Source organism: Colletotrichum costaricense (genome assembly GCF_030867565.1).
Source record: "Colletotrichum costaricense strain IMI 309622 chromosome Unknown Scaffold_7.1, whole genome shotgun sequence".
Lineage (NCBI taxonomy): Eukaryota > Fungi > Ascomycota > Sordariomycetes > Glomerellales > Glomerellaceae > Colletotrichum > Colletotrichum costaricense.
Genome location: NW_026848236.1, coordinates 2,324,113 through 2,337,968, shown reverse-complemented (window position 1 = coordinate 2,337,968; position 13,856 = coordinate 2,324,113). Strand labels below are relative to the sequence as shown.

At 53.5% G+C, this 13,856-nt stretch overlaps 6 protein-coding genes across 6 annotated transcripts; 3 read left to right on the top strand and 3 right to left on the bottom strand.

Annotated features, from left to right (window-relative positions):
- Window positions 1-930: 930 nt before the first annotated feature.
- CCOS01_07931 (uncharacterized protein) lies at window positions 931-2,117 on the top strand (the record flags this gene model as incomplete). Its single annotated transcript, XM_060456094.1, has 3 exons — window positions 931-1,295; window positions 1,373-1,544; window positions 1,791-2,117. 3 exons carry the CDS (start codon window positions 931-933, stop codon window positions 2,115-2,117), a joined length of 864 nt encoding a protein of 287 aa, XP_060313986.1.
- Window positions 2,118-2,583: 466 nt separating this feature from the next.
- Window positions 2,584-3,873, top strand: CCOS01_07930 (lipase; the record flags this gene model as incomplete). The annotated part of the gene is made up of 1 exon (XM_060456093.1): window positions 2,584-3,873. One exon carries the CDS (start codon window positions 2,584-2,586, stop codon window positions 3,871-3,873), a length of 1,290 nt encoding a protein of 429 aa, XP_060313985.1.
- Window positions 3,874-4,608: 735 nt separating this feature from the next.
- CCOS01_07929 (uncharacterized protein) lies at window positions 4,609-5,387 on the bottom strand (the record flags this gene model as incomplete). The annotated part of the gene is made up of 2 exons (XM_060456092.1): window positions 4,609-5,164; window positions 5,311-5,387. Coding segments are annotated over 2 exons (633 nt in total), but the record flags the coding sequence as incomplete, so codon positions are not given.
- A 2,362-nt stretch (window positions 5,388-7,749) lies between these two features.
- Window positions 7,750-8,142, bottom strand: CCOS01_07928 (uncharacterized protein; the record flags this gene model as incomplete). Its single annotated transcript, XM_060456091.1, has 1 exon — window positions 7,750-8,142. A coding segment is annotated over one exon (393 nt), but the record flags the coding sequence as incomplete, so codon positions are not given.
- A 565-nt stretch (window positions 8,143-8,707) lies between these two features.
- Window positions 8,708-10,074, top strand: CCOS01_07927 (14-3-3 family protein; the record flags this gene model as incomplete). The annotated part of the gene is made up of 5 exons (XM_060456090.1): window positions 8,708-8,719; window positions 8,989-8,996; window positions 9,110-9,463; window positions 9,553-9,640; window positions 9,715-10,074. The coding sequence occupies 5 exons, from the start codon at window positions 8,708-8,710 to the stop codon at window positions 10,072-10,074; spliced, it is 822 nt and encodes a 273-aa protein (XP_060313982.1).
- A 1,048-nt stretch (window positions 10,075-11,122) lies between these two features.
- On the bottom strand, window positions 11,123-11,830 carry CCOS01_07926 (uncharacterized protein; the record flags this gene model as incomplete). The annotated part of the gene is made up of 1 exon (XM_060456089.1): window positions 11,123-11,830. The coding sequence occupies one exon, from the start codon at window positions 11,828-11,830 to the stop codon at window positions 11,123-11,125; it is 708 nt and encodes a 235-aa protein (XP_060313981.1).
- Window positions 11,831-13,856: the final 2,026 nt, after the last annotated feature.

The window sequence follows — 13,856 nt, the reverse complement described above, 5'->3', positions numbered from 1 at the left end:
ATTGTCCAAGTCCCTCGAATTTCAGACCCCTCATGCACTGAAGCCACAGTCGTACCTTACTCAAGACTATGGAGCCCCAGCCCCCTGAGCACAGCCTCTCGTACGTCCCTTGACAGAATAGTGCCGTCCACCTATGTCAGGCTGAACAGCATTTGGAGAAGCAAGGCAATAAGGGCAGTGGGGCAGATCTACGTTTACCCAACTTAGCCGTCGGTTGGCTGTTGGCGTCCGCTTCCAAGAAAGGGGGATCTCAGATGTGATCAACAGCCCAGGCGTGGACCAGCGCAGGGTGCCATGCTGGGAAACATGAAACACGCAGGAGCCAATCAGGTCCAATACTTCCCCTGAATAAGGACCAAAAATGCCAACCGACGAGCATCAACCTCCCACGCATCACCGCTACTACTGCTACCATTCGTATATGCTGCATTAAGGCCACTCGTAAGTTCTTTACTAAAGTATCCTTGGAGTCCATCTTTAATGGCGGGCTGGGAATGCCCTTCTCCCCTACTATGGAGCTAAGAGGCCAACCGCCTGCACCTCAGCCATCCTGTTAACGCGGGCGGCTCGGACAATTACATCAGGATCTGCGTATTGCTCTCGCCCTTAATGAGAGTTTAGCCATGTCATCGTAGCCACCCCTGAATAGCGGTTTCCTGCAAGGAACAGCATAGAAGATCTGCTAGGTCTGTGATCCTGTGCTTAAATCGGACCTTATTAATAAAGGTTCATCTGGGAAGCAGCTGTCAGCAAGACTACTAGATCAGCATAGTCCTTGACCTCTGATCATCCCATCTTTCCAGTCTTTCCATTTCCTCCTCAATTGTTGGAACGTTTATCTCTTCCTCTAACGTTGGCACTCTTTGTCTAGAAAAGCATACCTACAATCCTTGATCATACCGCGCTCGTAAACCAAAACACACGCAAGCCATGAAGCTGTCACTCCTCCTCATTGCCGTCCCCGCGGCACAGGCCGCGGTCTCATACATGTCAGCCGTTCCCGACAAGCTCATGGCCATGGTCGAGGCATCAGAAGACTGCAACCTACCCGATGACTTCCAGATCCAAAACTTTACCGCCGAATCAGCGGATGGCAAGACGGCGGACTCGCTCGACTTTACCTTCAACGACGACAGCACCGTTCTCAACACGCAGTGCCACCTCAACGCCTCATCGGTACCGGTGTCCGGTGACGGGCGGACACCGAGGTACGCTTGCGACAACGCTAGTGTGCAATTCATCTGGCAGAATGGCACGATCACAGTCATCGAGAAGGTTTGCCCTGGTGACGACGGGTAAGTCAACTGTTCTTCTTTCACACGCAGAGCTGTGAAGAAATCCCATGTTCAACGTGCTGACATGTTTCGCTTAGTGCCGCCGACTACGAGGCTTCTGGGACGGCCGCGGTTCCGTTGGTGTGCGACGGAGGTGCCGCGAACGGGACGGGCAATGCCGCCAGGTCACACAGGCGTGCAAGGAGGGCAGCCGTTGCATGCAAGTCCAACTCGGACGACATCCGATCGAGATTCTTCAGCATCCAGCCGGTTGGTTGACAGGGCGGAGGAGAGTAATCATGGGATGAACGTAAAAAAGCAAACAAAAAGAGACGCCATGACAGTGTTCATGGATGATGAAACATACTTGAGTGAGCACACGCTGAGAGGTTCTTGGGTTACAGTTACAGATGGTAGGCCCTAAACAGAACCTTTCCTGATGAGAGGAAAAGCAAAATGAAAGTTATTCGTAATGAAGACACGACAACTCCCGAATAGAATAAGCAATAGACCTAGGCTTCTATCCACATTGCGCATGAGATGATGGAAATTGAAGTCATCCACACTTGTTCTCAACATTCAGGTCCCAAAGGGTCAGCAGGACTTCAAGAGGGTGAGAAGACCCGCCCCGTTGACAGCTTTTCGCGGGGGATGACAGCACAATCCCAGGTCCTTCCCCGGCAGCCACAGGGGAAGAGGGCCACCCAGGACCAACCGTTTGTCGGCAAGCGTCGCTTGGCCGCGCCTCTCCGCATTTTTCATGGAAGGCACGCCGTGCTTAGCACCTTCTTCACTGCCGCTTCCCTCAATTCGCTCCAGGTTTCTCTCTGGATGACGGAATGACCTCACCGCGGTCACCCTCACGAGATCAGCCCTGAGACGTCGGTATCCCGTCCAACTCTCTCCTCTCTCCATCCACCCTTCAGTACCCTAGGTAATACGAGTACATCGTTGAACATACGCACCATTCACATCCGTCTCAACAAAATACCTAATCTAGTAGGAACCTGCACGGGTGCAATCGTCATCATGCGCCTTTGAAGGGTCACGCTTTGAGGCTTTCCCTGCCGTTAAACGTGGTACATTGTCGAAATCGTCACGATCATAAATCGAACCCTCAACAGCCAATTCCTACCAACGTCGCTGTCTCTCTTCAAGCTGGATCCATCCACGTTGCTCAACCTGGATGGTCACCTTACATTGAGCAAACTAAACACTTCTCTGCGCAATGTCTATCAGCCTGCGCGATCGATCATAGCCTGCAACTTCAAAGGGACGTAGACAAGATCGCCAACCCAAACGGAACAGAATGCTCCCTCCAATGCGATATCTCCTCTCCTGCTTACAGCTTGCGCCACTGGTTGGCCTAGCTTCAGCGACACCGTTTGACACCGCGCAGCCGCAGCCGCAGCAACCGTTACTATCGAGCAACGACACCAAGCATGCTGCACCCCCGTTGCCTATCTCCGTCGAGCTCTTCCGATCCCTCGAGCGCACGTCCCGCATAGTCGACATCACCTACTGCGTCGGCACCACGGGTATATCGCAGCCCTTCTCGTGCGTCTCGCGCTGTAAGGAGTTTCCCTCCTTCACGCTCGTTTCGACCTGGAACACGGGTGTCCTGCTGAGCGACAGCTGCGGCTACATTGCCGTCGACCACGGCGTTCGAAGGCCTGGCGATGAGGACAGGTTTAATGGCAAGGTCGGGGAGAAGGCTATCATCATCGCCTTCCGGGGTACCTACAGTATTTCCAACACGATTGTCGACCTAAGCACCATCCCGCAGGAATATGTACCGTATCCATCTCCCGATGAAGGGGGCGAGGCACCCAATGAGCCCAAACGCAAGTGCAAAGACTGCACCGTCCACATGGGTTTCCTGACGTCGTGGCGCCAGGCGCGGAGGCTAGTCATTCCAGAGGTGAAGAAGCTGAGGGAGCAATACCCGGACTATCCCATTCACCTGGTCGGTCACAGTCTCGGTGGCGCTGTTGCCATGCTCGCATCTCTCGAGCTCAAGATCTCCCTTGGCTGGGACAATGTCAGAGTCACGACTTTTGGTGAGCCCAAGGTCGGCAATCAGGGTCTTGTAGACTATGTCGACGAGGTCTTTGGTTTGAAGGGCGAAAAGGACGAGGACATCTCGAAGCGGACCTACCGTCGCGTGACCCACGCCGACGACCCAGTGCCGCTGCTCCCACTTACAGAGTGGGGGTACAAGCCTCACGCCGGGGAGTTCTATATCTCCAAGGCAGAGCTGTCTCCGTCTCTGGAAGACGTCGTGGCCTGTCGCGGTGACAGCGACGGAAGCTGCATCACGAAGGCGGACGATAGCTTCTTCGGATCCAGGCTGAAAGACTTTGTCGAAGTTGCTGCGAAATCGACGTTGGCACCGCCAAAGGGACTCGTTGAGGAGACCAGCAGATGGATCAAGAGGCTACCGGGCTTCCCGGCTCGACTGAAGCTTTGGCAGCTGCTCTTTGCGCACCGGGACTATTTTTGGAGACTCGGGCTGTGTATGCCCGGCGGCGATCCGGCGAATTGGGGGAGAGACAAATATGGAGGTGGCCATGACAGTTTGCTGTCAGAAGAGCTGTGAGCCCCGAATCAACCTTCGGGCTGTCGTATAACAAGTGTATTCAAATGTGATAGTATGGGTACGAGTACTAGTTAGGCTGAAGGGGTTTCTGAAAATGCTGCGGTTGGTTACTTGTATAGCGCCTGTATGGCAACTAGCGGGCGTTTTTTTCTTTGGCTTTCGTTTCTGAGTAACCTGGACATAAATCAGATTGAGCAGCACGGTAAACACGAAAATATCATGAATATGAAATATTACGTTTAATAATTCTCGACTGATATGTTTTGAGTCGTGACAAACCAGTAAAGCCTGAGTCGTTTTGCCGACCACCATCATCTATCTACCTTACGAATCAGCATCTGCCACGGAGCCATCCATGATGACTTGAGAAAAAAGGCATTACTCGGCTTACGTTCCGCTGGGTGGATGATGTTCGTTTGTGGTTTATCACGCCATCAGAGTCAAGGGGCAGAAACAACAGACATTGTTTGATTTTGTATGGGCCATTGCTATATATCTCTCTAACACGTCCAAAAGAGACTGTTCTTTTCAAAGTTATTAAAAATTCGCCGTTCTGTGGATTATACACAGATACTTAGATAGAATACTTTCAAGGAGGGCCACAGCCGGTCACGTATAAACCGTTGGACTGAAGATTATGCGAAAGTCGGGAACAGCCCCGGTTGAGTAGGTAATAGAGATCGCTTCGTTGGATCCTTGGGTTTGGCTTGAGCCTTGTTGGCTTGGAGTGCTTACTTAATTAAACCTTACGGCTACCGGCTCCTCTCCCTTAAGTCCAGCTACTGCAGTTCCCACACTGCTCAGTGTTCGTTGCTCACAGTTGTGGGTTCCCGGGTTTTCCATGACCAGGTTGGCTTGCCCTCCGCATGAATTTTGTCCGCACTTCCGGGTTCGGGCATTCATGACATTGTCACTTGGAATTTGGCGGGTGAGCGAGCAAAAAGAGAAGGGAAGGGATACCAGGGCGAGAGATGAGGGGTAAAAGGAAAAGCAGCTACTCCGTACACCAGCGAGGAGGGAGCATGGCTCGCAAAGGGGGCCGTGGCATAAACTTGACGCCGACGGGTAAAGAAGCACGGCCGTGGTCGAAATCGCGTACGGATACTGGGGATCGCGGAATATTTTCTCTACGAGAGAGAACCTAAGATGCAGCCTGCAAGTGCTGCCACACCCACCAACGGCACCCGCCCAGAGAGTGCCACGCGATAAGGCGGCGGCCAAGGGCATGTCGCATGCGAGTCGCCTGTTCGACCCGACTGCATGGAGGATCCCCCCCCCCCCCAGGGCTGTGCTGGATGTGAGTCACCCACCCGAAAGCTACCTATGATGGCATCGAGTTGGTGTGGTGGCAGTGGTTGGCTTCGAAGTTGGGACGAGAAGGGCTGCCGAGAGATTGGGGGACTAGATTTCAGAGTGTGATAGTTATCTATGTTCGGCCATAGAGAAAGACTGCTTCGTCTCGCAGGCGGAGTTGGGTTGACGTGAGTTTGCTGTTTCCGTACATTATGATGGCAGTATTAGTCGCTGTGGTTCACGTTTCACTCGCAGGGCCTCTGGGCCTACGAGGAGACAAGCCGGGGATGGCGGATGGCACGCTGATCCAACGGGGGATCATCCCTTGGGTTGGAAGTTGAAACCGGTTTCTTTGGGGTTTAAGTTAGAAAGACACGACAGCAGATTGATGAACGATCGGACATTTTGCAGATTGGGCGTAAGCGGGTGGGCAAGGTGGTTTCGTGCATGACACAGCACAGCGCTCTCGACAAGCATGTGCGCGAGCGCAACAACAACGCAGGGAGAGCCACAGACGGAGCATCTTGTAGTGACTGGCACGAGTAGATGCAGACCAAAATAAGAAGATACCATCGTGGTCAGGCGGCAATGTAAACCGGAGGGGGTCGTGGCTTAGTCGACCGGGTGGCTGCTGCTCTCGGCAAAGAGGCACCGGGTTCTGCGAGGCAACGCAGACTGTTGAACGAGACGGTGGAGCGAAACCATGACTGACAACGATTGGCCCAAAAGCAAGACATCAAATGTACTGCGTAGAAGCTGGTGTCGACGGCTACAAGGTCGTTGTAGGATTCCGACTCGCCGTTTCGACTTCCAATCTCCAATATCCAGTGTGCAATCTGAATCCAGTGGGCTGGTGCCCAGGGTCTTTTGACGCTCGCAATAACGCTTATTACCTCTTCATCTTGTGTGTCAGATGATTTCCCTTGTCTCCAACCACGAGAGATTCAGTCCAATTTAGCAACTGGGTAACAGACTACGAAAAGAGAGAAATTCGGTTAGATAGTAGATGTCGTTGAGGACGACTCACAAGCTAGGTATGGATTATGTGAGTTTGAGACAACTTGGGATGGCATTTGATGCGCGTCTTCGAGCATTTCGGCGAGATGAGGTAAGCCATCAGAAAAGCACTGTAGTTGATTCGAGACACGGCCCAATCCAAATGGGGTTCTGGAACAGCGAGTGCCACGAGATATCGTTTGCTGAGATCCGTCAGACCCTGGCATTGGGCGCCTGTGGCCTGTTGAATTGTGTTGCTGCACTAGAAGTTGCGCCATTCTCGTGCTGGGTATTCGTATGGGTAGAGCAAGCGGCAACAAGTTGAAGTGAAGTATCCAGCGACGGAGGTGAGAGGTGAACTGAGGGGAGCGGGCTGTCCGTTGATGGAGAGACTGCAGGGTGTGTGGTGAGGTAAGGGCCAGCGGACACCATCACGCGTGGATGCGCTTGGAACGGGAGAGAATCACGGTATCACCAGAAGGAAAGAATCACGAGACTCCGAAAAAGAAAAAAAAAGCTGTTGTGGTCAGGGAAGAAGATACGTACATGGCGGGCGTGTCGCAAAAACAGGAGCGGGGAAATGCATGGAGAGGGTGGGGCTCGCCCCGAGAACCAAGTCAGCCAGTCAGCAGCCAGTATTTAGGATGTTCCTATGCTTGTGTTATGCTGTGCTGTGCTGAGCTGGCCAACTGCCCACCACACGCGCAGCATTTCGAGGCTGGAGCTCGCACTCAAGAAGCCAAAAAGCAAATGACCTTCACCGGAGTTATCTGAGCGACCTGAACCCTCCCCGAGTCCCCCCCTTCTGGCAGACTCATTTGCGAGCTCATTTCTTCTTCTTCTTCTGTTCCAGCCTTTACTGTGCAATTTCCTGGCCTGAAGAGGTCATTGTGTTGCTAATTTCCATCAATATTCCCATTCCTACCTGAGCGGCCTCAAGATAGCTCTGAAGCTCAAATGGGCAACTGATCCATCCCATCGGTAATTTGCCAATAGCCCGGAAGGGACGGTTTCAGGCTCTTTGAATACTACTTTCAACCATGAAGCAAGTGATATTCCAGGGATGTTAAGAGACTCGTTGTTATCAGAAAGCAGTTGTTCGTTCGAGTTGCTGTTCAAGCGTCGAGGTACGAACTCTGGGAGTACTTCTGCGGTACATACACGGCCCAGGCCAACCGGATGGACGTCAGTTGTGGACCAGGGAGATACATCATGAGCCTGGTTCTTTGGAAGCGGAATCATGCCTTTGATGGGCTCGGTGGGCAGGCTAATCCCAGGGCCGCTCTCCACCAGAAACGCGGACCTCACCACATGCAAATGGAACTCAGGTTGACTTTCCCGTCCGTTTCCTGTCTCTCTGATGGTCTCCCGTTCACTCACAATACGTATGTGAAGCCCTGGTATGAATATACAGTACGGATTGCAACGAATGCAAAGATAGGGTGATGATATTTAGGGGAACGATAGCAGAAAACCGCTTTCACTGCCTCGCCACATGGGCATAGTCCATTCACCAGTCCTTGGTACCTTGGGCCAGATGGTGCTTTCTCAACTGTCCGAGGCACGCAAGGCGAAGTATCTTGGGGCCTAAAATATTGATGATGGAGAGCCTAGCCCAGCCCAGCGCCCCCATTTCTCTTCCCTTCCCGCCAAATGGGAACACGCCCATGCCCTGGGGGCCCATTTGCCAGAGTCCCCGAGCCCCGAGAGCCTGACCACGTCCACAGCAATATCCAATTCACTCGATCCGTCCATTCCAATCCAATTCCAGGGTTCTTCTCTCCCAGCACAGGCCAACGCAGAAGGGCCAAGCCGCAGGCAAGCGAGGGGAGGGGAGAAAAGGGAACATAGTGGGGTCGAAGCGGCAGGTGCAGCCAGCAGGCACAGGGCAGGCAAGCTCAGTCGACTAATTACAGCACAGAGAAGGGCACTGCAATGGAGGTGCCTACACTGTATCGAGAGAACAAGGTGGATGAAGATTGAAACCACATACCTTATTCTCAGATAGGAATTGCAATATCTGGTGCTATGGAACCCAAGGACTTCATGTCCCTTGTCTTACCGAGACAGAGCAATGTGAGCTCAAGTGCAAGCAGCAGAAATATGAGGGTAAGGTACCAAAGAGGTGACCCCAACGTGCGCAGGTGGAGGGGGTGAATGGGCGGCACCTCCCTAAGACTACCTTAGCTAAGGTAAGGTAGTCGGGTAGGTAGGCAGGTACCTTTGGTGGAAGACTGGGAGGGAAAGAACGACCTTGGGACTTGGGACTTGGACCAACCCAATTAAATCTTCACTGGACTGGCCTCGCAACTTCCCTTTGAGATTCCCCCCCTCTCCCAAAATAATTCGTCACACGTAAACACTCCCTCCGCCTTCCCTCCTTCTCCCACCGCACACCTTTTTCCACTCTTCAACAACAAAACAAAGCCGCGTCAACTTTCTCACCACTCCGTTGCACGCCTTTCGCAGTATCCATTCCCGCCTTCTTTAATTTTCTACCAAACCACCTCAACCTATCCTCATCACCTCAATCCAAGAGTTCAACATGTCTGGCGATGTAAGTACCTTTTCCCCCACGCTGCCCAACACAACCTCACCCCAAAACCCCTCCGGAGCCCCTCGATTGCCCTGCCTGCCTGTGTCACGGCAACGAAGATGCCCATAATGCGATCCTTGATCCACAGCTCTGAATCCTGCGATCGATGCCATTTTTGCCTCGACCGGCTTCTCCGACCCCGGCGGCCTTCTTTCTCCCCTTTCAAATAACTCAGGCCTCCTATCGCCCGCCTCGGGAACAAAGTATGCTGACTTGTGCCCCTCTTCTAGCGTGAAAGGTTTGTGCCGAGCCCTCTTCGACGTCGATTGACTACGTCCCATCAACCACAACCATCTGGCCTCGAGGTCTTTCGCGAACTTTTTCTTTCTCTGACTGACCCTTTCCTTACAGCAAGACCTTCCTCGCCCGCCTTTGCGAGCAGGCCGAGCGCTACGATGAGATGGTTGGCTACATGAAGGAGGTCGCCAAGCTGGGCGGTGAGCTGAGCGTCGATGAGCGCAACCTCCTCAGCGTTGCCTACAAGAACGTCGTCGGTACCCGCCGTGCCTCCTGGCGCATCATCTCCTCCATTGAGCAGAAGGAGGAGAGCAAGGGCACCGACAAGCACGTCGGCACCATCCGCGAGTACCGCACCAAGATCGAGCTCGAGCTCGAGCAGGTCTGCCAGGATGTCCTCGATGTCCTCGACGACAGCCTTATCCCCAACGCCCAGACCGGCGAGTCCAAGGTCTTTTACCACAAGATGTACGTTATCCGACGCCGTCGCCGCCGCTGCCGGCGGTTTTGATCAAAGGTCCAATTTCCGAAACTAACCGTGGCACTCCGTGAAATAGGAAGGGTGACTACCACCGCTACCTCGCTGAGTTCGCCTCCGGCGAGAAGCGCAAGGGTGCTGCCACTGCTGCCCACGACGCCTACAAGGTGAGAATGATCCGGGTTGAATGCTGCCGTATTAGAGAACATGGAATCTGACAATACGACCCTCTCTCCTTTAGAGCGCTACCGATGTCGCTCAGACCGAGCTGACCCCCACTCACCCCATCCGCCTTGGCCTGGCCCTCAACTTCTCCGTCTTCTACTACGAGATCCTGAACTCGCCCGACCGTGCTTGCCACCTCGCCAAGCAGGCCTTCGACGATGCTATCGCCGAGCTCGACTCTCTCTCCGAGGAGTCTTACCGCGACAGCACCCTCATCATGCAGCTCCTGCGTGACAACCTCACTCTCTGGACCTCTTCCGACAGCGGCGACGCTGAGGGTGCTGCTGCCGGCACCACCGAGGCTGCTGAGGAGAAGAAGGAGGAGCCCAAGGCCGAGGAGCCCAAGGCCACCGAGGAGACCCCCGCTGCCTCCTAAATTCTTGTCTTACCCTGATACCACTCCATCTCGGCTCGCGACGAGGCTGAGATGGCTCGTCTGCTCGGCCGTCGGTATGCGCTAAATGCGGACCTTCTGACGGCCCCAGTCTAGCCGCCAAATCGGTGGCTAATATCGGTGACTCGCTCCGAGTCTCGCAGCAAAAGGGGAGGGGTTTTTGAGGATTGGACGCGGAGAGAGGAACAATGCGTGGCATGATTTCTATTGGTGTCTTGGATGTCCAACCAGGGTCTAGAACAGCTTCGTTTCTGTTCAGGGATTCCATTTGGCAACCAACTACTGATTCCCCCCTCTATATCCGCCTACGCTCAGAATCTCTTCTTTTGTTCTCCTCGATTCCTGCTTTTACCTCTGTGCTGGATGGTTTTACGGCTGTCTCGTGTTCTCTTTTCGGTTTTCCTCATAGTGGTCCTTCAGTTGTCGCGCGTCTTCTCACGGAGAGAAAGTCCTTTTGCCCCCCTCAAATGCCCCCTGTCTATTCAGTCTACAAGACCAAAAAGAAAATAACAAATGTTCATCAATACATGTGTCCGACGCCGTGCTGTGATCTAATAGGCTGTGATTTGATAATGAAGCCTTGGGAGTCTTGGGATGAGAGGTGATCAGAGGAGGTCTGTGGAACATGTGACGGGCACACCTGCAGATCTCATGACTGGCACCAGGACGGCTAATCACGAGCTATCCACGATGTGACGAGGCTGTCAAATACCGACAAGCAGACGACTAGATTAATCCGTCATTGAGAAAACAGGCAGGTCGTGTGTAGAATCATGAACAAATTGGTATTCCCTGGTAATATTTCCTGAACATGCCAGAATACAACCATGTACTGTGGATGGCACATTTCAAAAACGCCTACCAGCCCAGAAAGCGATACCCCAGAACTCCTCCGTATTTCCAAGAAACCAAAAACCAAGAGGAAAATCCGATCTGCGCCTCATGGTATTCGCAACTCCCATGCGTTTCACACACTCGTCTTTCCCGGTTCACCTGCTTTTCTCGTATTCCATCGTGTACATGTACGCTTCTAACGGCCCGCGTTCGTCCTCGCAAGCAGCCTCTCGGCCCTCCTGAGCCTCGCCTGCTTCTCGGCGATGAGCTTCGGCACATGGCCCCGGCCCTCCGAGTCCGCCTCGTCAACGGCGCAGTCGGCGTCTTCGGCGTCTGGTTCATCCCCTGCCGCCATCGCCGCCGCTGCTTCGGCGGCTAGTGCCGTATTCGTGGCTGTGGGCCAGCCGGCTAGAGTTGCCCGTCGGTACATCTTGGTTGCGTCCTCGGCGCCGCGGGGTGGCATAGGCCCGCTTGTCCTGCTCCCGCTGAGCTTGCGGACAAAATTACGCATGCCGCGGAAGAGTGCGTTGTTGGCCGTCTTTACGCGGAAGATACCCGGAGCGATGTGGCTACCGGGGAGAACCGCGCCGGGTTGCGTCTGGTCGAGGTAGGCGGACGAGGGCTCCAGACCCATAGCGGACGGGGCGCCGAGGCGGGAGCATGTTGGGCAGTATGTTCCTTGCCCCGGCAAGATGTCGCTACGGGGGAAGGTGAAGGCGTCACCTGCTCCCGGAGAGGATGCAGATGAGGACGCCGAGGAGGAGGCCGCGGAGAGGGAAATGTTTGTTGAGGAGGCGGAGGCCGCTGGGGAGGAGGGCGGGCATGTGCAAAGGGATGCCGAGGCCGCTACCTCTTCACGCCAGACTTGGATGCGCTGTTGCTTTGAGAGAGTTGGGTTGGACATTTTGTACGCTTTCTTCCCCTCCTTGGATGTTGGTCCGGGTATATGGTAGGTTGATATTTGCTCGAGTCGAACAGTGTGCTTCGATTTGTGAGTATGCAGCGGGTGTTGGTGACCGTTTCCTCCTATGAAGTATTGTGTGGCCAAGCACCCATCCAGTGGCCGTTCGCGGTTTGTTCGTCGTAACGGGGATTGAGGGTCTCGGTTGCTGATCTTGGAATGAAGATGATGCTCAAGCCAAGACCGAAAGCAGAAAATGTCGGTGGGAGAGTGTCTTCGAGAAGGTCTGCGCTCTACGTGACAGAAGCCCAAAACATACAGGTGAGAGAGAAAATTAGGTGTTGAACGTTGAGAACAGGTATTAACAAGGTCCGTCCGTTTTGATGATATCGTCCGAGGCAAAACAGACAGGAAAAGGTGTAAAATGGGAGGAGAGACGAGGATGTTAAAAGAAAAGGAGAATATTAGAGTGACAAAGTTGGTGGCCGTCTAATAATGCGTAGGTAGCACGAGACCTGTTCGGGTGTTATGCAAGGCTGTCTCTGCTCGGTAGATGGTCTCTAACGTCCCGTTCATGTGCTCTTCCGTCGTGTGTGTAAGGTACACTCCAAGTGTGATTAAGTCGGCGCCAACCCCGGATTCGAAGATAAGATGGGCGGTGTATGCGTGTGTGCATGTGCGGGTGTGCGGGTGTTGGTGTTTGTTTTGTGAGGCAAGTAGGTGTGGCCGGTGGCCAGATGACTTGAATCAGGTCGGGAATTGTCAAGATGTGTACGAAGATGGGCAGGTCGAGATGGTAGGGGGAAGTCGAGTATTTCCCGCTCTCTCACTTCCTTGGCTTGTTCAGAACAGCGGCAAACGAGAGCAAGAATACAAGACGATGGATGGACGAGTCAAGCCTCTTCTTGCCATCCAGTCTTCTCTTTTGGGTGGTACGCAGGTCTTAGCGGGAGAGTGAACGCCCCCGGGCGTATGAAACAAAAACAAAAGAGCAATTAAATTGAAAGGTGGTAGGTTGGGCGGGGGTTCAAGTCAGGTTAGGGATGAGAATAAGAAATGAAATCCCAGTAGCAGCGGCGGTGATGGAAGCACGTTCGGAAGAAGAAAAGATATCAAATGGAACAGCCAGGAGTTGTGGTCGACGGCGGTGGGCTTGTGATTATGTTTAGGTTAGGGTGTTTTGGTAATAGAGCCAACCAAGTTGGTATCAAGCTGAGGAGCGTTGGTTTGCGTGATAGGAGAGTTCGGAAAGCAAGATCCGTATGGTCGAAGCCATGCGTCTTAGTAGGGGATGTACGTTGCTGCAAAGCGTCTCATGAAAAGGAAACAAAACAAACCACCCCTTGAAGAGGAGTAGGTAGCGGCAGCCAGCAACTAGGAGACGAACGACAAACGGATAGGGAGCGAAGCGGGTGGGGTTCGTTCGTTCGAGGTCGTTCGTCGCGACAAGCGTCCGTCCGTTCGTCTGGCGTTCGGCCCTTGCAAACTAAAAAAGGTCTGGTGGAAGAAGAGAGAGGGGCAGGCAAGGTAAGTTCCGACAGGTGACTTTGGTATTAAAAGCACATACGAACAGACGAAGCGACAGCAGCCCAGCAGGTAGGGGTAAGGTAGCACCGATACAATCTGCAGGACAGTTGAGAAAAGCTTGGATGCGTGTGCCTGGGCAGAAGGGGTGTGCAGACTGTAGCGTCCTATGCCGGTGGACGAGAGGATGGGGGTGGAAGCGATTTTAGGTTGTGAAGAAAGAAAGGAAGAAAGAAACGAACGAACGAACGAACGAAGAAAAGAGAGGGTCAGGAAGATGGGACGGGATGGAGACGAGCCGGAAGATGAAGCAGACCGGCTCGTACGCCGCTTAGGAAACGAAAGAGAAAAACAAGACTTGCGCGGTTAGATGTCCCTTGGTGGAACAAAAGGCAAAGGCAGTGTCGAGCGTTTCGAAGGGAACCGGTTCTCTCTTGCTTTGGTGCTTCTATCAAACTAGGCATGCACGACAATGCCACCAACTGCCTCTACCTGCGTATGGAGG